Source organism: Oryzias latipes, chromosome 10 (genome assembly GCF_002234675.1).
Source record: "Oryzias latipes chromosome 10, ASM223467v1".
Lineage (NCBI taxonomy): Eukaryota > Metazoa > Chordata > Actinopteri > Beloniformes > Adrianichthyidae > Oryzias > Oryzias latipes.
This window is the reverse complement of record NC_019868.2, coordinates 24,582,969-24,606,292: the sequence shown is the minus strand read 5'-3', so window position 1 is coordinate 24,606,292 and position 23,324 is coordinate 24,582,969. Positions and strand designations below refer to the sequence as shown.

The window sequence follows — 23,324 nt, the reverse complement described above, 5'->3', positions numbered from 1 at the left end:
TGGTGAGACATTAAATATTTTTATTCCAGATTAAAAATAAAATATTTTTTTTATTTTTTGTTATATATGCATATACGGTTATGTATATACCAACGGAATATATAATATCTCAAAATGCAGCAATCAAAACAACCCAAATGAGCACAATTTGGTCCCCCCCTCTGATCTGACGGGTTGGTCTTTACGATCCCACGTGTAGGTCAGGAGGGATCCACAGAGGAACATGCTTCCACCATCATGCCTCGTGGTTTGTGTTTTTAAACGCGCATAAAGTTTACAAGTAGCTTTTACAGTTTCCAAAATGATGTTTGGAAAGGACGTGCCATGGCGGCGTTTAAGCGGCATTTCGTTTGGAATGTACTCCGCCGAAGAAATAAGGTGAGACTAAACTTGCTAGCTTTGTTTTAGCTAATGCTAACTAACCCTAACCCAGTTTGTAAAAAAATAAAAAGGATACTCCTAAAATATTCATAGAGAATGAATGAAAGGATTTATGTGATGTTGTGGAAGAAGCTTATATTGTGTGTTGTTTATTTTTGTAGAAAGTTGAGCGTGAAGACAATCACAAACCCCAAGTTTCTTGATGCAGTTGGAAATGTGGCCCCCAACAGTCTGTATGATCTGGCTCTGGGGCCAGCAGACTTGAAAGAGGTACATAACTGCATTTAACGTCATAAATCCAGTATTCTGGATTGTTTGTTTACCTTTTTGTGTTCCAAACACAGTAATAATTGTGTTTTCTTCTTGTACTTTTATTTTGACATATCCGACTTTACGTGTTTTTACCTAGGTGTGTTCAACCTGCTGTCAGGATTTCAATAACTGCCCTGGACACTTTGGGCACATAGAATTGCCTCTACCTGTATACAACCCACTGTTTTTTGATGTAAGTCCATGATAAAACACAGACAGTACATGTTCCTTGTGTTTTGGATATATTTACTTATTGACCCTTTTACGCTTTTTAGAAACTGTACCTGCTGATCCGCGGTTCCTGCCTGTCCTGTCACATGCTAACCTGTCCTCGGGCTGCCATCCACCTGCTGCTGAACCAGCTGAAGTTAGTGGACCATGGAGCAATCCGGGAGGTCTACCAGATCGAACACGTTCTCAATCAAGTGGGCCCACTCTGCAGCAAAAGCCACATTTTAGGCACAATTGGAAATTGAGCCATTATCTAAATTCTGGTTACTCCTGTTTATCTGTGTGCTAGCACCTGGAGGAGAATCCCAAAGCTACAGGAGATGAAATTGAGGAGCTGCTGCGCCACTATACGAATGAAACTATTGAAACGAGCGTCAACATTTCTGAAAACTTCAAACCTGTGAGTTCAGGCTTACAGAAACAAAAACATACACATCTGGGGGTCCCTCTAATGAAGGAAAAATGCTTTTCTGTGCTCGTGTCAGACTAAACATGTGGTGGAAAAGAAGGCTTGTCTGATAAATGACTTCTGGAAGATTCACATGAAAACCAGGAAGTGTCCTTACTGTAGGTGAGCTCACAACCTCTTAATTACTTTTTATCCGGACATTTTCACAACATCTTTTATACCAAACCTTGCTGTAAACCTTCCATCTGATTGTGCTTAAAGGAGCGGCAGGACTCTTGTGCGGCGTGAACACAACAGTAAGCTGATCATCACAGCTCCATCAGGCGCACAGACCAATGAAAACACTAATGGTGAGTTTGTTTTACAGAAATGTGCATAAATGAGCAAACAGGCAAAGGAAATTGGCTCTTTTTAAAGACTCACTCTGGTGAAAATTGTATTTTTGGGTGATTTTAAGATGTTCTTGTGTCTTTTTTCAGATAATTTAGGACAAACATTAAGTAAATTAAACTTAAAATTACATTCCTGAGTTTTTCTTTAGTCAAACTGTTTTGAATCAGGACCAGATCATAAAAATACAGTTTGAAAAAGCAAATATTGTTGATGCATAAAATATGCTAAGTGGTCCCTTCTGAAGCGGTTGCGCTGCACCACAATATAAAGTGAAATTCTAATAACCTACTGCTGCTCTGCAGAAACTATGTCCTAGAAAACGACACACATTTTTGGATTCTGGCTTACACCGGCGTAATTATAATTAAGAGACCACCGGAAACGCTTTTACAATAATTGGATTGGAGTGGGACTTTAAACCAGCTACTTAAATGTTTGCTAACACAAACATATATTTTTGATTGTCTCTGCGTATTTATCAATTTAAAAATGTAATTATTTTTAAGGTGGTGGATTTAAAAATAAAGCTTCTTTCTGTCTTCTCACAGAGAATGTCATGGCTGGAAGGAGAGTCTACCTGACAGCCAGCACAGCCAAAGACCATATTATAAAAATCTGGGAGAAAGAAGGTGGGTTGTTATTGAAGGAGGAGAGTCGGATTCCTCACCTTATCAAAGCAAGTTTAGTCCTAATAGCAGAAAAGAAAGTGGAGTAAAATAGTGTACATTCCATTTTTTTAGGACCATAAAATAATTTCCACTTTGACTTTTTAGTGGGGTTTGTTGTTAAAACATTTTATTTTGAAAAAATATTTTAGGATTAGCAGAAAAAGACAAAATGATCGATTATTTGTCTTAGGGATTAAAGGTCAGCATCAAAAGTGACAACTATTTCTTTGCGGGTGTTTAGGTTTCTTCCTCAGCTGCCTCTTCCCTGGGCTGGAAGAGACCGCCAGTCCTGCAGACGGACAGGGGGGCTTTTATCCGGACCTATTCTTCACGGAGCTGCTGGTGGTCCCACCATGCAGGTATATACAATGATTGGTTTAATCCGGTATGGTACACCCCCAAACCGTCAGTCTGATCTGCATTTTCTGCCCTCTCTGTCAAGGTTTCGGCCCATCAACAGACTCGGTGACCAGATGTTTACAAATGGTCAGACTGTCAACATGCAGGCTGTGATGAAGGACTGTGAAATCATCCGAAAACTCCTGGCTCTCATGGCGGGAGAGAAAAACGCGGAAGGGGAAGAGGTGAGATGAAGGAAACTCGTATTACCTTTAGAGAATTAAGTTAATCTCATAATGAGGTATCTGTAACTTTTCTTTTTATTTCTCAGAGCTTTTTTCTGCTCTGATTTAAAGTGATTGCTGTTGTCCTGATTACTTGTGAGACTTTTTCTGAAATTCCGCTTCATCAAATCTTCCAGGCTCCCGATCAGATGGATCCGACGTTCCTGTCGGGAATCACCGGGTTGACATTAACAGATAAACTCTACAACATGTGGATCCGCCTTCAGAGCCACGTTAACATCGTTTTTGACAGCGACATGGACAAACTGATGACGGAGAAATACCCCGGAGTCAGACAGGTATGAATTCGATTTCAGGTTTTTAAGACCTGGTCAACTCTTTTATTACAACGTTCGATTTCCTGAGGGCCGTGTCAAACAGCCACCTTCGGTCTTTTGTGATTCATGCGTGACATACGGAATTAACAGGTGTTTCTCGCGCTCATCATTCGTTTAAGTGCACAAATGTCTGTCAAGGGTTTTGTGCCAACACCAAATTAGTACATCAATCTTATGCAACTGTGTGTGATTTTTGCCAGATGCATATGCAAATTTGTGGCTTTCATTTGATCTTTTGGTGGTACAATTGTGACATCTAGTGGTGAAGAAAATGTACTACAGATACAAAAGTATTGTCCCTGCGCTTTTACCGTAGATTCTGGATAATTTTTAAGAACAGATTTTTATGATATACTGATAAAAAAAGAATTTTTTTTTAGGATCAAGTGAAGATTTTATTAAAAATAATATAATTAAACAAATATTTAGTTGTAAATGCATTATAAAATCCACTTCTCACTCCTTACTTTACACAGTTTTGGTTGCATATTTGTGCCAAATGTTCCCTGATGCAGCCGTATTACTTTATAAAATCATCCTCTAGTGATTTTATTCATCTCTTCAATTGTTTCATTTTAAAATATGCAGGTTGCAAATAAAACTCAAACCTTTGCATGAGGTTCTTTTTTTATCTAAATTTTTTGAACAAAGCCTGCTCTAGAACTATAGTTTAAAAAAGTTTAACTCCGTTATTAAAGTTTATATTGTATTATTGGCATGGAGCAGCTTTTATTGTGCATTTCCAACCTTTTTTTTTGTCTTTAGTTTGATGTTTAATGTTCTAAAGTCATTTTTAAAAAAAAGCTACCGTTCATAATTCACATGGATGTGGAAAGACGAGAGGAAAAAACTTCAATTTGTTCCATGTTTTTAACTGGTTGATGGCACAAAATAAAACCACTACTCATCAAAGCAAGTTTTCCTCTCCTTTCAGATTCTGGAGAAAAAGGAGGGCTTGTTCCGGAAGCACATGATGGGCAAACGCGTGGACTACGCCGCCCGGTCCGTCATCTGTCCTGACATGTACATAGAAACCAACGAGATTGGAATACCAATGGTACCTTTAATCCAAGAAGAAAGTACTCAAAATGGGGGCGGGGCCTTAACGGATTCCGTTTTTATAAACTTCCTGCAGGTTTTTGCCACCAAGCTGACCTACCCTCAGCCCGTCACCCCGTGGAACGTGAAGGAGCTCCGTCAGGCCGTCCTCAATGGGCCCAACGTCCATCCTGGAGCTTCCATGGTGATAAATGAGGATGGCAGGAAAACCATTTTATCGCCCACCAACTTCACGCAAAGGGAGGCGGTTGCTAAGCAGCTGCTGACGCCCTCTCTGGGTCCTCACAAGATGTCCATGAAAATCGTAAGCGGTACTCAGTGATACGAAGCATCTGTTTAAACGCTTTTTTAAAACTCTAATTTTTTGTGTGTCTCAGGTGAATCGCCACATAAAGAATGGTGATGTTTTGCTGCTCAACAGACAGCCGACTTTGCACAGACCGTCCATACAAGCTCACTGTGCGCGCATCTTACCAGGAGAAAAGGTTCACATCATTTCTCATTTTCACATTTCAAGGCTGAAGTCGGCGTCCATTTTTTTTAATGCAGCTGATTTAAACTTTCTGTACGAGCGTTCATGTAAGAATCATTAAAATGTGACAGAGATTTTCTCTAACTGTCAAATTGGAAGTTAATAAATATCAGACGCAAGCTTCACCCTCGTCTAACTTTTAAGGTGCAACAAATATATTTTAAAAAGTTCACTTTTTCTAAATATATTAGTTAAAACATGAATCCACAGTTTGAACAACTTTATTGGCAGCATCCTTGTAGCTGAATATTATACATAATTATTATGGTGTGTGGGAACAGCTGACACAATAAATCTACATTTTCTGTTTTGTCTGTTAAATGCAGCTTTCTTCTTTTAACAGTTACTCCTGTTTTCAAATAGGTTTCCTTTTTGTTTCCTTCGCTAGTGAGCAGTCGGTGCAGGAGCTTCAACAAAGTAGTGGATGGATTTTTGACACGTTAGCGCCGTGTTAGTCGGGTGTGGTGGGAAGAATCCAGTCGCTTTAAAAAAAAAAAATAGATTATAAATCAAAACATGTTGGGGATCACTGTTCTAGATTGTTACTACTTCTGATTTATTTTTTTGAAGAAAAAGACAGTTTTCATTTAATAACAAAAAAAACATTCAGGTTTGACATTTGCAGCCACATTTTTTTAACCTAGATTTTTATTTTTTAATACCTTTTGTAAAGTTTTCTTGACATTTTTCTGTTCAGTTAATAATAGACCTCTAAAAATAAAATATGCACTCAACAGAAATCTACATAAAAGTAGTTAAAATCAGGTTTTTAAAAAAGTAAATGTTTAAAAAATAACTAAAACATTTTTTAAAGGAAAATCTGGATTTTTTTTTTTAACATGATTCTTTTGCTTCACCATAGAATCTGCAAATTCCCTTCCAGAATGATTGACCAAAGCATTTCCCGTCACAGGTTCTGAGGCTCCATTACGCAAACTGCAAGGCGTACAACGCAGATTTTGACGGAGATGAAATGAACGCACACTTCCCTCAGAGTGAGCTGGGCAGAGCAGAGGCCTACACATTAGTCAGCACCAACCAGCAGTACCTCGTTCCTAAGGTGTGTCGCTCAAAATGAATCCCTATTCTGCTCTTCATCCTTTGGAGGAGTCGGAGTTGACTGTTTGTTTTTACAAAGAATTATTAGTATTAAAGCCTCGCTCCAATCATCTTTTTATCTGATTTAAAACCTCACCAGTGGTCTTTCAATTATGACTGTGCTGTTTTTGTTATTTTCTAGGACATTGTTTCTGCAGAGTGGCAGCAGTTCATTAGAAATTTGCCTCTGAGTTGTGGGCGGGACCTCCCTTTCTGCTTTATTTTGGCTAAAAACAGCACAATCAAAAGACCCGTGGGAACCTTTTGAAAATAGATTTAAAGATGATCGGAGTGAGACTAAAAAGCTTTATTTGAGAGTGACTTGGGTTTTGTTAAATCCACCCATAGAGACGTACAAGTGTCAGAAGAAAATGCGTTTTCTTTCTTCAGGACGGGAAACCTCTAGCGGGTTTGATCCAGGACCACATGGTTTCGGGGACCAGGATGACGATCCGAGGCTGTTTTTTCACCAGAGACCAGTACACAGAGTTGGTGTTCAGAGGTCTGACTGACAAACGAGGCAGAGTGAAGCTGCTGCCTCCAGCCGTACTCAAACCGCAGCACCTGTGGACAGGGAAACAGGTACGCAGAACTTTTTTCAGTCTTAAGCAAAACGTACATCCGATGCTCGAAAAATGTTTAGGAGAATGTATGTTTTTCAGGTCGTGTCCACTCTCCTGTTGAATGTAATTCCTGAGAAGGCGGTGCCTCTGAACTTGATTGGCAGGTCAAAAATCCCCAGTAAGGCGTGGATCAAGCTCCCGCCGCGCGCTGCCCCTGGATACCAACCGGAAAGCATGTGCGACTCTCAGGTAAGGGCGCTTGAAATGCATCTCCACTGCAATGTGGGCAAACGGCAATTAGAGGTCATAATGTAAGGATAAATATCTGTAATCTGTGAGAAACTATAGAGAAACAGAAACAAAAATTCTTCAATTCTGTTCAACCTTTTTTAAATTTTCTTCATCACAAAAATGTTTTGAGCGTCAAGTTTATTTACATCAATTAATACAGCTGATTTAAACTTTATTTGTACACTAGAGTTTGAAATAGGCATCATTATAAGAAATTTATTAATAACTTGTTTATTTTTGGCTTCTCTCATAAAAAAAAAAGGTGAAGTTAAAAATGGGCTGCACCTGGTTTTTGTCTGAAATCAGCATTTTTAGGATCTGCCTTCAAGTTTTTAACAATTTAAATGTTGGATTATTAATCAATCATCTTTTTTTGATCTATTGCAAAAGTCTTCTCACCTGTCTCTTAATTATTATAACGTTTTTAGCCCAAAAAAGTTGTTGGTGGGAGTGTTGGCGCAGAGCAACCCCGTCCCCTCTTCCCCTCCCCGTTGCTGAGATCTCAGAGCAGGCAGCTTGAGCGTATTTCCTACACTCTTTTTCAAATGACATTTTTTCTTCTGCTCCTGATTCACAATAAAGACTAAAGAGACATAGTTAGAAAGTCAGAATTATTTATTTCTTTGAACACATGACCTCCATCATATTTAAACATGTAGTTGTAGAGTTGGATAAGCTCATTCTTCTCCAAGAGTTCTGGTACATCGTTTGTCGGTCCTGGGGAGAATCCCTCCTTCATGTGGACAACTCTGAGGTTATTCCTTTTTTTCCTGGAATCTGTTTTTCTATGAGTTTTTCCTTACCGAGAAGGAGGGTCTAAGGGCAGCTTAGTCTGTTTTTATTACACAGTTAGTCTCTGTAGTTTAGTTAGTTTAGTTTAGCGATTACCTATTGTGTTTTACAACAGATTTTATGTTTTGTACAATTAGTGAAGCCCGTTGAGACAACTGTGTTGTCATATTGAGCTATAGAAATAAACATCATCAGACAAACCCCACATGTTAAAAAAACCCCAAAACACATTTTTCATCTGCGTGAGTCAATAATTAAAGAAACTGTGGTTACTTTTAGAACAAATATGAGATAAAAGGACCTAAAATTGCTCTAAGATCAACTACCGTAAAAAGCCAGAGATGCTCCCATTCTCCGTAGGCACTGATTTTATGAGTCAATATTAAAAATGTGTTGAACGTTCTAGAAAAAGGAAAACCCGAGAATTGACCGCCGTTCTTTTGTCTTGCAGGTGGTGATCCGACAGGGGGAGCTGTTAGTCGGGGTTCTGGACAAAGCTCACTACGGCTCCTCCGCTTACGGTTTGGTCCACTGCTGCTACGAGCTGTACGGCGGGGAGACCAGCGGCAAACTGCTGGGCTGTCTGGCTCGACTCTTCACCGCCTACCTGCAGCTGTACAGAGGCTTCACTCTAGGTGCAACATCCAGATATTTAAAAAAAAACCTCACTTTTCCCTCCGCCGTCTTCTGGAGTCCCATTTCAAACTTGGCTGTTTCGTTTTCCCCGTTAGGTGTGGAGGACATCCTGGTGAAGCCGGGCGCCAACAAGAGGAGGAGAAAAATCATAGAAAGTTCCCGAAACGTTGGCTCCCAGGTGAGTCAAAGCACGAATGAACCCCGACCAGAAGTTCAGGTGATGGAAATGGCAGCTTTGTCAAATTCAGTGCCTCCTCCTTCATGGATGTCACTGGCCAAAAGGGCTGCTACAGTGAAGATGTAGCTTATGGGCCCCAGCGTGCCTCCACGCAGCAGCTGGGGATAAATAGTGCTACAAACACTTGAATGTTGTTCCTGAATGCTAACATCATTGCAGTTAAAGGGGATTCAAAAAGGTTCTGTAGGTCTAAAAGATCATTTTAGACACAACAGTGGAAGAAAAGGTTACTGCTATCTATTTCCTGGAATGATTAGTGAGAATAACTGCAGGAAACGAGGAACAAATGTTAGGAAAAGATGTGCCAACAAAGACGCGAATGGACGGAAATAGCTTTTTCAGAACCGCCGTTGGAAAAATGTGACATTTCCCCCTAGATTTTTTATAATTTCTCAAATGCGTTCAATATATTTGTGTAAAAGATGGAAAGAAGTCCTAACCTGATCAACCAAGACCTCATAAATCAGTGTTTGTTAAAATGCAAAACACTGAAGCCTTCAACCGCCTTTCATGACCTGCTATCGATCAAGTCGGCTCAACCACATCTGATTTGCTTGCAGTTTTCCTGACTTTTGGCAGAGTGATGCAAAAGCCCTGTCAGGTCGTTAGAAGGTTAAAGACTTTGTTGTTGTATTACCTGTGGCAGGTGTGGAAAAATGCTGTAATGATTGTTTATTTTATTATTACTAAAATGCAAAGGTAGCAAAAGAAAACATAAATCAAGTCAGCACATGGTGGTTCTCTATTTCAGCATCAGTTTCTGCACAAAGTCTGTGGGGTTTTTTAAGGATTAAATTCAGGTGTTTGATCGACCCAATATGCCAAACGGTTGTTGACGAGGAGCCTGAAGGGAAATAGAAACAACCATTCAGAAAGATGTCCGCTGACGGGTCTTTATGGGAATTCGGTTTGGAGGTTTTCAAAGTTTTTGGTCAGAATTACGCAGTTTAGTCACAATTATTACGTAAATCTTACACAATTGGTTGTGATTTATTATTTTTTATTTTTTTTAATGTGATGCATACGCAGATTTGTGTCTTTTCAAGACCGTTTCACGCAAAGTCAAAACCATAAATATTTGGACAGAGACACATTCTTTCACATTTTTATGCAATCTTTTTGTTCAACCCATGGAATGAAAGCTGAAAGTCTGCTCTTCAATGGCATCTGAGTTGTTTTATTTAATATTCACTTTGGTAATGTACAGAAACACAATTAGAAAGAATGTGTCTCTGTCCAAATATTTATGGTCCTGTCTGTATGTCTAACAGGCTTTTCACGCAGCGATGTATAACATCCAGTTAAAATGACATAACTGACAAATTCACTAATGTTTTATTTATAAACCGTGCAATAATCACGTATGGTTCATGTGGATTTACGCGTTCTTTGCGTGGTTTATCTGCGATCTGTGAAAATTTCAGGTAAAGACAACACATTTTCTCACCGTTTCCACGTATATTCACCTATGGCCGCTTATAATCCATGCAACATGCACAAAATGTACGTAGTGGCTGTATGACACGGCCTTAAGACAGTTTTCTGAGGGAGTTCTGCTGCATTAAGGGGGTCTTTCCCAGACAAAGATTGTTCTTCTTCTTGAACGTCAGCCAAAATTGAAAAAACTTGTAGTTTTCTAGGACACAGTTTCTGCAGAGCAGCAGGATTTCATTAGAAATTCACCTCTGAGTTGTGAGCGGGGCCGTTGGAGCGGAGCCCCCCTTCCCGTCACCCATAACTGAGACCTGTTTGCATAGACGTCCGTTAGCTGACAGCCCCTCACACCTCCAACGTAACATTTATTGATATTTAGTTATTTGTACACATTCGCTAAAATCCTAGAATTTTCATATTAAATTTAACCAAATAAATGAGATACATTGAAATTAAACAGACAAACAACAACTTATTCAGTTGTCTGAATAAGTACATGAATCAAGGTGAGGACAGGAAGAGGTAAGATGTTGGCAAAATACAAATTCCACAAAATGTGGCAAATATTACTGAGCATTCTTTGACATCAGCGGTGCAACAAAAACTTTTGTTGGAGCTTTTCTGCTGTACAGTTCTGAGCCGGATGCCAGTTCAGATGAGACGAACGATGAATATAGATCTGCATCCACTTGCACATCTATTAGTCTGCATTCTGTGTCTCAGAATGGAGCTGAACAGGGAGCAAAGGTTCCTTTTTTCTTCTTTTCGTTTTTTTACAAGCAGCATTTTTTTTTTATCTGCTCCTTATTCCGACAATTTAGATAAAGAAAAATAGGCAGAATGGCAATTTTTGCCTCAGTATATATATGTCTTTATACATGTCCTCCATCGTCATAAAATGTCACAAGAACATATTAAAAACACCATTGTCATTGGAATATGTCTTTAAGCCGTTGATCTTCATATTTATAAACAGATATTTTTCCATTAACTGTTTTTTAAGAAATATTAATATTAATAATTAGTGAGAATAATAATTTAAACACACTTTTAAGACTCAGTTGTTGGTGGTCTCTAATTTTCTTTTTGTATTACATTTGTTTTGTCTGCCTTTCATGTATGAACGTTTTTTCAGATGTTCTTTTTCATCTTTTCTAATTGCGAAGCACGTTGTAAAGTGCTCTAGAAATAAAGATTCATTCATTCAAACTCACATCTACGCTGTGTTCAAGTGACGGAACTGCCATTCTCCGCATCACTCAGGCCCTACAGGCGGCGTTCAACCTGCCGCCCGGCGTGGATCCAGCGGACGCCCGCAGCCGATGGCAGGACGCCCACCTCAACCCCGACCAGAGGGACTTCAGCACGGCCGACCACAAATTCAAGGAAGTCGCAAACCAAGTGAACAACGACATCAACAAGGTAGATTCTACCTGCTGACGCCGAGCTGCATAAACACGACTTTTGCCGGCAGTCGGCTGATTCTCCTGCTTCTTATTTGAAGGTGTGCATGCCGGTGGGACTCCACACCTCCTTCCCGGACAACAACCTGCAGCTGATGGTCCAGTCTGGAGCCAAGGGTTCTACAGTCAACACCATGCAGGTTACTCCCACCCTCCTTTACAAACACAGCTGGAAGGGGTGTTTGTATACAAAAATACAAGTAAAATATAATACAGCCTTTCTTTTCGTCCTCAGATCTCCTGTCTGCTCGGTCAGATTGAGTTGGAAGGCCGCAGACCTCCTCTGATGCCCTCAGGGAAGTTTCTACCGTGCTTCCAGCCGTACGACCCCTCGCCCGGCGCCGGGGGGTTCGTTTCCGGAAGATTTCTCACAGGCATCAAGCCTCAGGTACAGGAATGCCTGAAAGTTCTGTCATTTTTGAGTCACAAACTGAGCAATTGAGGGTTTTATAGCAAAAGCCAGTCTGTCCGTCATGCTTTTGTTATCCAAAACAAGCGTGAGGCTCAGTTTGAACCATGAATATTTAAACCTTTGAGGCTTTTGTTGAAGTTTGTGTAGAAGTTTGTGTTGTGTGTGTTGGACATGTTCGTGTGGCTTTTTCTTGTGAAAGAGAACAAATGTAATAAAAATCATTTTCTTTTAGCATTTCTACATATTTCTCCTTTTAAATCGCTGTCAGTCAAACTGTCGTCTTGTCTGAATTCCTGAGCACATTGCTGTATAAATAACATTTTCATAGGTCACAGAAGGTGACCTTGCGTTTTATGACTTAGGTTTATGGACCAATTCTCAGCACGAGTTATCAGACCATTAAAAAGTACACAAAAAGTTAAAAAGTTACCATGAAAAACGGAATAGCAACTTGTTAAACAGATTTATTTCCACGTTCTACTTATGTCAGCACCAACGGCCACGCCCATCTACAGTTGATTGACAGAGTGACATGAGAGATGGCTTTTTAAGACATTTAGGTTGTGGGATTTGGGTTAAGCATCAAATTTATAAATAAAACACCACTGGGAATGTTTTTTTGTTCTTGTTTTTAATTGTCATGGGGACTTTAAACTCCAAAGTTGCTCAGTTGGATTTGAGTGAGTTTTTCACTTTTTGCAAAGCGTAAATGCTAAAATGAGTGACTAAGCACAGTTGAAGTCCATCTGACTGACAGCAACTATAAATGAAGTAAAAAATAAAAGAACACTTTTTTTTTTCTAAATCTGGTTCATAAATGGCCAAATACTTCACCTAAAATACCTAAAACCCAAATATCGTTGTCATATTAATTTATATTGAAGTATATTCCAAGTAGGAAAAAACCACTCTAGTAAATTAACAAATAAAGTGAATACTTTTATTTTGTAAATTACAAAATAAAAGTTTTTTATTGTATGTCTCAGCTGGGTGTAAAATTGTTTTTCCAATAAGTTTTCTGTTTTAATTTTAAAGCATCAAACCCAATAATCTATTTCCCTTTTTATTCATTCTTGGTGGGTTTTTCTTGTTAATTTACATGAAAATTCCAAATCATTCCACCTTAATGTTGTTTATATCACTATTAAAAAAATAGGGTTTGTTGTTTTGAATATATCTGAAATACTAATTAAATTAGAGGCAGTTTTGTACATTGATAGGAATATTTAGGGCTAATCAGCAGGAAAATGTTTATTTATTTCTACATTTATCTCCACATTTTTCTGGTATTTAAATGTTGTCAGAGGTGATGTGCATTCATTTTTCCTGGAAAACAAAACATTCTTTCATTGTAGATCATCGTTGTAAATAAAAATTAGTTCTCAATTGATCTTTCTGGTAAAATAAAGGTTAATTCAAAGACATAACTAAAATAAGCTAACTGTGTGCAGTTCCAGGCACTATTGGAGGCATCTCAGGGTTTACACGGGTTTGAAACCTTTTTAGATTTTACTTTAAAGTGCTTGACAATGGACTTGGTTAAAGTTATCCAATAGTATTGTGAGTGGCTTACATTTACCTGTCAGAAAAAGAAAACAAAGAATTTTTGGAATTTATGTTTTTCTTTTGTTTTTTCCTTTTTCTTTGTCTCTTTGTCATCAGGAGTTTTTCTTCCACTGCATGGCGGGCAGAGAAGGCCTCGTTGACACGGCTGTCAAAACCTCGAGGTCTGGATATTTGCAAAGGTAACACGACACCTTTTTTGTTTTTTTGTAATATGCATAGTGCAGAAAAGTTTGAGTTAAGCAGAAATAGAAGAATTAAATCCTTAAAGAGGTGCAGATAAAAAGCCTTTAATTCTCAAATTCGTGCTGGTTCCAACAATCAACCTGCCAATTACTGGCTGTGGTCTGTGCTTTTAATGACTTCCCCTTTCGGGGTTGCTTTACCCAGCTACTGTTGGGTAAAGTCGGGGCACAATCTGGGCAGGTTGCCAGTCTGCCGCACCTGAGGAACTATTTTAGAATCCCCAATTAACCTATAAACCTTGTTTTTTGGACTGTGGGAGGAAACTGGAGTGTCTGAAAAACCCCACGGGAGACCATGCAAACTCCACACAGAGAGGGATTTGAACAAGGACCTTCTTGATGTGAGGCGAGAGCGCCACAGTGGCATTCCAGCCAGTCGCCATCGAAGGAGCACCTCTAAGTCAAGGCAGGGTGGATAGCACTATATTTTCTTCTCCAATCCGTCACGTTTTGTTTGCAGATGTATCATAAAGCATCTGGAGGGTCTGGTGGTGCAGTACGATCTGACTGTGCGGGACAGCGATGGGTCTGTGGTTCAGTTCCTGTACGGTGAAGATGGCCTGGACATTCCCAAAACTCCCTTTCTGCAGCCGAAACAGTTTCCCTTCATAGAGGACAACTTTGAGGTATTGTAAAAGTTGGCGTCGAGCTCCTGACCAACCGGCGTTTCACTGCAGCCTCGTCAAATTCAGTGCATCCTCCTGTGTGGGTGTCACTGGCCCAAAGGGCTGCCACAGCCACTGTGTAGCTCATGGGCCCCACGGAGCCGGTTAGTGGCCCCTGGGCATAAATTGCGCTACGTACAAACATAAAATCCTTGTGTTGCTTAGTGAGTGAGGAAAGGTTCAGATACGTTTTTTTGTGCCTCTTTTAACGAAACGCGTCCATCCGTCAGGTCATCAGGAGGACCCAGAGTTTGGACAGCGTTCTGGCGCGGCTTGACCTTCAGACGGCCAATCAACACTTTGCCGCCATCCGGCGCTGGAAAGCGAAGAGAGAGATGCCGAGTCCTCGCAGAGGTATGCAAACTTTAGCCAATTATCTGTTTTTCAGGTTTACTGTGGTCATCGCGTTCTGTGGGCATCAGTTTCACTGATTTGTTAAAAATTAAAAAAATCTTGTAGTTCAAAAGTAGAACAAACAAAGTGAAGCTGAATTAATTTAGTCACAAATAAATAGCATTTGATTTAGGGAATGTTTTAGAGATTATTGTAACATTGGGATCAAAATTTAGAATAAACAATGAACAAAGAATCCCCCACAATTTTCCATTTTGGGATTTACGTCGTCTTGCGTGTCTGCGTGTGAATTTCGGTGTTGTGATATTGTTTCCTCTCCGTGTGTCGGATGCAAACCAATTTTGTTCTTCTTCTTTGTTTTTGTTTTTTTTAATTAAAGTTGTTGTTTTTGTGTTTTTGTTTGTGTCAGGAGCGTTCCTGCTGTTTTCCAAGAAAAAGTTGGCAAAGCTAAAGGATTCCACAGCAGGAGCAGATCTTGTTTCCACCAGAAGTCCTGCTGTTCTGCAGGTAATGATTCACAAAAGAAAGTCTTATTACCCCAGAGATCGCCTCATCTGATCCAAGCTGACATTAAATCTCCTCCCTTTATTCAGCTTGTAGGGCAGTGGCATTCTCTGGATGAAGCAGGCAGAGCAAAATACTTGAAAAAGGCCTCCCGTTGCCCGGAGCCCTCCCTGAACCTGTTCAGGCCCGATGTGTGCTTGGGATCGGTGTCTGAAAGCTTTCACAGCATCACAGAGAAATACCTGCAGGACAGGAGCAGCGCACAATCTGTGGACACCAACAGGTTGTTTTTCCTTCGAACATCAGCTAAAGCCATTACAGTTTATCGTCTGAGTTACGTTCCATTAACAACCGGCAGTAGGTGAAAACTGTCAAGTAGGATTACAGAGGATTAAAGGCTGTAAAACCCCACACTTAACACTTCTTAGACATGCAAATTCATCAAACCAAACTCAGATTGGTTGTCAAGGTCAACAGTCAGGATGCAGAACCAAAAAAAAGTTAGAAAAATTGCACTGACAACAATCTGCAAAAGGCTGCGTAAGGCTCACCATAATATACCGAGGAAACGTTGAGTGCCATATCCTTAAAGAGGCTGTGTTGTGGGATTTTTTGTACTATTCTGCTCTCTCTATGTATGGATCACATGAAACAAGATTCTTTGCAGAGAAGTAGTACAGGCAAGAACTCCAATGTTGGATTTAAAAGCTGCTGTTTATGTTCCCTTTTCATTTGGCATGTAGAAAAGTCAAAGTTGTTTTTGGACTGTAGTTCTTGTTTTTTGGGGGGATGCTGTCATGCTGAAGCAACTTCTGCTGTGAATGACGTACACAAAAAAAACAACATGCAGCTGCTGAGATGCACCAGAGCAGAACACAACACTTCTTTCTGGTGCCGTGGAGAAGTAATCCGAGCGTGAAAGTTTTGACAGTGGCGTTTGTTTGACTGTGTGCCCTCTCCTCTGTCAGTCTCAGGCAGCTGCTGCATTATAAGTGGCAGCGATCGCTGTGCGATCCAGGGGAAGCTGTGGGGCTGCTGGCAGCTCAGTCCATAGGCGAACCCTCCACACAGATGACCCTCAACACCTTCCACTTTGCTGGCAGAGGAGAGATGAACGTCACCTTGGGGATTCCCCGGTAACGCCGCCCCAGCAGCAACTTTCACCCAAAACCTTCTGGGCACAAAATGTGAATGACATATACAGTCGGTCAAACTTGATCAAATAGTTTTACACTATTTGGATTAACAGATACTAAAAGCATAGTTTTAATAAATGTGCAATTAAAATATACCATAAACATATTAGATTCTGTCCAATAGTTCTTTTGTTTGTTTGTATTTTACTTCCAAACTGTGTTTTTCAGCTTGTAAATTTGCCTTTAAAGTAGATTCTTAGTGAGATTAATATCTTAAAAGCTTATTGTTCAGTTCTTTCACATTCCTGCTTCTCTGACAGAAAAGTTCACTGAACTGAACTTCTGTTCCAAAAGAAGATCAATATTCATTTGTTTTTATGCTCGCTCTAGCTTAAAAGAGAGCACTGTAACTGTAGAGGGAGGAGATGAATTTTTTATTTGACAGGCAGAAGTTTGGCAGATTTCTCTGAAAAGGCAGGGAGCTCAGATTACTGTCCCAGTTTCCATTATTACCCAAGGATGAAATGAAAGATCTACTGGCTCAACCAGGCTGTGTTTACATTCCCCGAGGGGCTGCAGAATGTTATCAGATATTGAGACCTGCAGCTTCATCTTCAGATAGAAGTGCAGACAAAACACTTTTATCCCCTAAATAAAAGAAAACTTATCCACAATTTCATCATCTTTACCGGCCAGTGTGTGGGAATGAGGGTTCAAGGCTCCGTTCGTCTGATGCATGTTCATTCCTGACAGACTGAGAGAGATCCTGATGGTTGCCAGTTCCAACATTAAAACCCCCATGATGAGCATACCAGTCCAGCACACCAAGAAAGCCCTGAAGAAGGCCAAAATGCTGCGCAGGAAGCTGGCGCGCGTCTGCCTGTCTGAGGTGAGGAAGACCTCTTCAAGTTTTTTTTTGTCGTCAACTCTTAAACACAGTTGTGTGTGTGTTTGCGTGTGTAGGTCTTGCAGAAGGTGGATGTAGTTGAGACTCTGCAAGTTAAACATTTTCAAAAGTTTCGAGCGTTCAAAGTGACCTTCCATCTCCTGCCTCCTGACCGCTACAACGAGGATAAACTGTTGACCCCCAGCCAGATCCTTCACTATATGGAAACCAGGTGGCTTTCTGGATTTTTTTTTAGTTTCCTGACCTGCAATTCCCATTTGGATTTACATTTTTCCACCCGTCCTCCCAGATTTTTCCACCTCCTCCTTGATGCCGTCAAGAAGCGAACCGCCAGGCTGTCCTCCATTGCCGTGGAAACAAGAAAAGCCACCTCCAGGGATAAAGACACTGATGGAGATGGAGCAGCTGGAACCTCAAAGGTCTGTTTTTTTCCCTGCTTCTTATATGATTTAGACTTAATTTTGAAGCGATGAATAAAAACAACATTTGAAATGTATTGAATTTTATTTTAAATGCTTTGTGTAGGAACAATTTCATGGAAAAGTCTCAGAAAATCTTCATCCTTGTAAAAATTTGGTTTAATTGTAGAATAACGTCAAGAGTAGTGACATCTACTGGCGAATTGAGTCCATAGCAGCCTTTATAGATCGCAAATTACCGCGATTTTTGACACCAATAAAGTAATAAAAGGAAGAAAAAATGTGTCTTCCTTTTAACCTGTTGATCTTTTCTTTTAAATCTTCTACTTAATCACATTTTCTTTCTCCGTTCATCACGGAGGTCACGTTCTATAAAAGGATAATAAATGAGGAAACCGAAGATCTACTCGCAATCCAAGATTTATGTAGGAGACACTGACTGAAAAGGCTCTATAGCCAATCAGGACGAAGAACACAATATGCTGGAAATAAATAGGCATGCAAAACTTGAACTGCAAAAATTAACCCTTGTGCTATCTTAGATGACCCCACCCTTACATTGACGTGTTATTCCTACCATGACAAAGGTGGATAAAGGTGGAAAGATTTCATGTAATCCATGGACACCAGTGAAGATCACAAATCATTGAACAAAAAAGGTTCAGAGCACTGTCTAGTGGGTCTAGATGACCCAACTCCCAATGTTAAAGTGCCTAGGATAGCTCAAGGGTTACATAAACTACAATGTTAAAAAAATTGTAACCTGAAACCTGAAAAACGATGCAATATGCTTTGTTAAATGAAGTAGAATATGTATTAAAACGTGTGTTGATTTAAATGTTTCTTTAACTTCATTCAGAAAACTTCACTGCATGAAAAAACTGAAGCTCCGCATCTAAAAATTCACTTAGACAAAGTAAACAATCTTTAAAAAAAAAGTATATTTTAAATCAGAACAAAAAGTTCAAACCATTTTAGTTTGAATCGTTTTTCAGGTGCTTGCTGGTGTTGAACCTAAACTGCTTTTTTGTTGATGGAAAAATAACGTTTAGTTGGATGACGGAGAAGCAGAAGAAGACGAGAAGATTGTTGATGACCAAGAGAATGAAGGAGATGCGGATGCGTCGGATGCCAAGAGAAAAGGCAAACAAGAGGAAGAGGTAGGAACGAGAGAACGCGTTTTTTGGTGCTTTTCTCTTCCTCCTGTGTTCATGTTCCAGTTGAGACGCTTTGATCCAACCCTGAACTCGCTTATATGCCTATAAAGTCGATGTCGTTCCCATATTTTGGAAGGTGTCTAAATGTCTCTTTCATTACCAGGTGGACTATGAAAGTGAGGATGAACAAGGGGATAATGAAGCAGAAGAAAACGATGACGAGGGAGAGGCAGAGGTGGAGGAGAACGCAGAAGCACATTCCACAGAGGAATCTCACCCGGAGTCTTCTGGAATGAGATTGGAGGCCAGGAAGAAGCAAAAGAAAAAAGTGACGAAAGAGTCGGAGCTCCAGATGAGAGTCAACTCAGTTCTGGATTTGAACTCAGCGATAGAAGGCTATCGCTTCGACCAGCAGGATGAGCTCTGGTGTGAGGTGAGTCTGAAGCTACGTTCACGTTGAATGCGATTCGCGCGTCCGGTTTCATCGTTAAGTCAATGTACCGACTCAGTCACATGTCCTATGTGTGCGTTTTCAACGGCAGGACGCAATGTTTCCACAGTTCAAATCTCTGAACTTTGGCGAGGAAGACATGTCGCATTGACCGACTTTATGATATATTTTTTCCTATTTGTATGGAGACAATAAGAAAAAGTTCATCTAATTTTATTCTTAGTTTTATTTTGACTACTTTTGAAGACTGTGACCCAGTTTGAAGATTGAAAAAGACAAAAAGAGACAGAAGTACCGCTGAAAGCCTCCGTTTCTAAATACATTTTTGTGCATGTTGTGCACACAGACGGAAAGTGTGTGTGTGTGGGTGTGTGTGTGCGTGTTTTAACTTTGGGGTGCCACAATGTGAGAACCCGCAGGTTTTTGTGGGTTGGGAGGGGCTGACTGAGCACAGGTTTTTAGAGGAATACTCAGAAATGCATGAACAGATCGACACACAGCGTTGGTGTTGTTTTGTTTTTATGAGGAATTCACATTATAATACACTTAAAAGTTCTAAAAAGTTTTTTTTAATGATATAAACCCTTTAATTCATTTTGTCCATGAAGGCTGTGGTGCAGAGGTAGATTTGGTTCCTGCCCCTCCCCACACGTGTCGAAGGGCTAAACACGGAAAGCCACATTGCTGCTAATGGTTATATGTCGCCGCCAGTGTGTGAATGTGTGTGCGCATGGGTAATTGGGACTGTGAGTTTATACACTTTATAAGCATACACCATTTACCATTTAATGTTAAGAGTTCATTCTGCAAAAAAAGCTGCTGTAAAAGTCTGGTTTCCTTTTTAAACATCCCTTCTAAAAACACGTTCTCTTTTTTTCACTACAGTTGACGACGTTTTCCAGAAATAAAGCTTTTAAAAAGTTTTAAGGGTTTCCAGACAAATACAAAACACAGGGAAGCATGAGCCAAATTTATAAATTTGCAATGAATTCTTCATCAAGCTGTGAAGCTTTTTTACATTGTGGTTACTTCAAACACACACTCTGATGAAAGTTGTAGTTTTGGCGGTATTATCATGCACTAACATCCTGCTCCTGTGGCATTTTCCTGTCTAAAGATCTACTAAACCACTAACCAGGTATATTTACTTTGTATCTGTTCTGCGGTATTGGCGGCAGCAAACTGCTTTATTTGTTGCTTATTTTTATCTGTATTAATACATTTTAAATGATGTTATTTATTAGATTAGATAAGTGGGATAAGTTTTTGTCTTTGTTGTAACACAGCACTGCAAATAGGCGTGGGGGGGGGGGGGGTTTAAACTGCATACCCCCACCCCCCCCTTCCCCCCATCCTCCCACATGTTTCAGTGTCTTAGCAGCTTTTGCATTAACCCCACCACCCTTTTTTTTTTTTTCACAGGTTGATCTGGCGTTTCCGGTGAACAAGGTCCACTTTGACCTGACTGCCATCGTGTCGACTGTGGCCCAGAACGCTGTCGTCATGGAAACCAGGGGCCTGACACGCTGCCTGCTGAGCGAAACCACGTCCAAATCTGGGGAGAAGGAAACGGTCCTCAACACAGAGGGCATCAACATGCACGAAATGTTCAAGTACGGCGAGGTGCGTATGCGGCGCTGCACCGTTCCCCTTCGGCGCTTGGACGTTTCCAGAATCATGCGCGCACGTGACATGGTCTTTAGTCAAAACAGCGGTGCTATTTTGAAGACTTCCGTCACAGTTCTTCTTGGTTCTGTGTTCTCTAAAGTTCCCTTTTGGAAAAGGACTACCAGCAAATCCTTTTTTAGAATCTCTATAAATGTCATATTCTAATGAAAAATTAGAATATTTTAAAATTAAATTCTTGTGTACCTTTTTTCCATCTTCTTCAAATAAAAGATACGATGGCCCTTTTCAGCCACAATTATTAACAAAATGTCAGCATTCAGACCAATTTGCTGCTTTGTGGTAGTAAATTTAAATGATTTCAGATGAGACTTTAAGTCTCAAAAGCAGTTGAAGAAAAAGTGGGATTACTTTCATTGTTCAATCAACCAAACTTTGGTGCTTGTTTTTCCAGATCTTGGATCTCAACAGACTGTACTCCAATGAAGTCCACGCCATGGCCAACACGTACGGGATCGAAGTGGCCCTGAAGGTCATTGAGAAGGAGATCAAAGATGTCTTTGCAGTTTATGGTACATGCGTGCGCAAAAACACAAAGGGGCTTTCAAATGGGGGCCAGAGTGTGACGTGGTGTGTTTCTGCATCCAGGTATTGAGGTGGATCCCCGACATTTGTCTCTGGTGGCAGACTACATGTGTTTCGAAGGTGTTTATAAGCCTCTGAATCGCCATGCCATCAGATCCAACTCGTCTCCTCTGCAGCAGATGACGTTTGAGACCAGCTACAAGTTCCTCAAGCAGGCCACCATGCTGGGTGAGAAACCATAAGGACTCTAGTGTCTCTGCTACTATGGAGGCATGTCAGTTTGTCTATCTGTTACAAATATTGTCGAAGTTGAACGACCCATTTTTTTTTCAAAAGTGTTCTCAGTGGTGTTTTAATCATGATTATGCTCATTTAGCCAAAATAAGAGCCTACGTTTTTTGGAACATAGTTTCTGCAGAGCAGCAGTAGTTCACTAGAAATTTGCATTCTGAGTTTTGGGCGGGATCGTTGGTGAGGAACAACCCTGCCACCACTTCCCCTTCCACGTTGCTGAGAGCTCTCTGTTTCCACTCTAGCTTACAGCTCCTCACACCAGCAACGTAACATTAGCGGTGCAACAAAAATGGCGAACAACATCAGAGCTATCCAGCCCTACAGTTTAGACCCAGATAGCGGCTCAGAAGAGGGAAGACGTTCATGGATGTAGTCGCCTGCAAATGCATGCATCGTAATGGAGCAGAGCAGGGAGCTTGTGGCCCCGCCCATTATAGTTTTTGCGTCACAAATACGATCTTTTTCAAACTGCACTGTTTTCATCTGCTCCTGATTCACTGCGATTTGAATATAGAAGTACTCAGAAATGCAAATGTAAGCTTAATTTCCTTGTCAAATGTTCTCTATCATCACAACAACATGTTCCAAACACCAGAAAGAAAAGTTTCATCGGAGTGAGTCTTTAAAAGACGGTGGTGGTTTGAGGTTCTCACAATGACTGTTTGTGATCCTCAGGGTCACATGATCAGCTGGAGTCACCCTCCGCCTGCCTGGTGGTCGGAAAAGTGGTCAAAGGAGGAACAGGACTGTTTGAACTGAAGCAACCCCTGCAGCACATTAAGAGTCATTCTTAGATGTCAGATCATAGAAAATCATTTTCTTTTTATGTTGCTTGTGAATAAAACAATGACTTCAAGATCGCCTTTAAAGGTCTTCTGACATAAGAGGCTGATCGGGTTTTTGTCTGTATTTATAGATTAATGTGTAAAACAGTAAAAAATATATTTGATTATTTGTTGCCTTTGTTGTTGTTTTTTTAACTATTGAGTGTTCGTGACTATATGGTGACTCTATATGTTTTAGCAATTCAGATTTAGTCCAGTTTTTTTTTTGCAATCTTTCAGCAACAATGACAGAAACAGCTATCTGCCTTCAAAACAAAATAAATGGGGGAAGTGAGAAACTCCAGCTGCACCATGAAGATGACTAAAGCAGCAGAGTATTAAATGCAGAACAATAAAAAACTAATTTATTATGCACTCTTGGTGTCTTAAGCTTTTTTTATTTTGTCGTCACCAAATCCTGGCAAGATATTAATTTTCCTAATCTGGTTGTAAACAAACGTATTCGTTAAACATTGCTGCAGAGTTTGTACTCTGTACACTTCCTGTGTTGTCTATTCTGCAAAGCTTTACCTTAAACACATATGCACATACTTGATTAGTGTACTTCCCCCTGGGGTAGGAAACGGAAATTCCTAAATAGAAAAAGAAATGCAAAATTAAAAATGAGAGAAAAATGTAAAGAAAAGTAAAAAGACCTTTTTTGTCATGTGTCTTATGTTCTGCCTTGCAAGAAAAAAAACCTTATCAAGAATGCTTTTGA

General features: G+C 40.1%; 1 protein-coding gene and 2 non-coding genes across 3 annotated transcripts; all 3 read left to right on the top strand.

The window, feature by feature from the left end:
• Positions 1–196: 196 nt before the first annotated feature.
• On the top strand, positions 197–22,978 carry polr1a (RNA polymerase I subunit A). The gene is made up of 37 exons (XM_011480453.3): positions 197–378; positions 543–651; positions 791–886; positions 969–1,118; positions 1,214–1,324; positions 1,410–1,495; positions 1,595–1,683; positions 2,275–2,355; positions 2,636–2,753; positions 2,837–2,978; positions 3,155–3,316; positions 4,290–4,412; positions 4,491–4,718; positions 4,792–4,899; positions 5,860–6,006; positions 6,435–6,626; positions 6,707–6,856; positions 8,142–8,325; positions 8,422–8,504; positions 11,262–11,420; positions 11,503–11,601; positions 11,697–11,849; positions 13,536–13,618; positions 14,142–14,307; positions 14,577–14,700; positions 15,110–15,207; positions 15,294–15,487; positions 16,173–16,340; positions 17,094–17,229; positions 17,304–17,458; positions 17,537–17,666; positions 18,719–18,826; positions 18,987–19,256; positions 20,697–20,897; positions 21,355–21,472; positions 21,549–21,713; positions 22,455–22,978. The coding sequence occupies exons 1-37, from the start codon at positions 302–304 to the stop codon at positions 22,571–22,573; spliced, it is 5,082 nt and encodes a 1,693-aa protein (XP_011478755.1). The 5' UTR covers positions 197–301; the 3' UTR covers positions 22,574–22,978.
• On the top strand, positions 8,555–8,690 carry LOC111948090. The gene has a single exon (XR_002874074.1). It is a non-coding gene; the product is annotated as a small nucleolar RNA SNORA5 (small nucleolar RNA).
• Positions 14,354–14,489, top strand: LOC111948084. The gene has a single exon (XR_002874068.1). It is a non-coding gene; the product is annotated as a small nucleolar RNA SNORA5 (small nucleolar RNA).
• Positions 22,979–23,324: the final 346 nt, after the last annotated feature.

What these genes read in the sequence shown, in the direction of transcription:
- polr1a (XM_011480453.3), top strand. Translation starts at nt 302, where the DNA reads ATGATGTTTGGAAAGGACGTGCCATGGCGGCGTTTAAGCGGCATTTCG. An exon ending in CTACAGTCAACACCATGCAG is followed by an intron (nt 11,602 to 11,696) that starts GTTACTCCCACC and finishes TTTCGTCCTCAG; the next exon opens with ATCTCCTGTCTGCTCGGTCA. An exon ending in AAGGCAAACAAGAGGAAGAG is followed by an intron (nt 18,827 to 18,986) that starts GTAGGAACGAGA and finishes TTTCATTACCAG; the next exon opens with GTGGACTATGAAAGTGAGGA.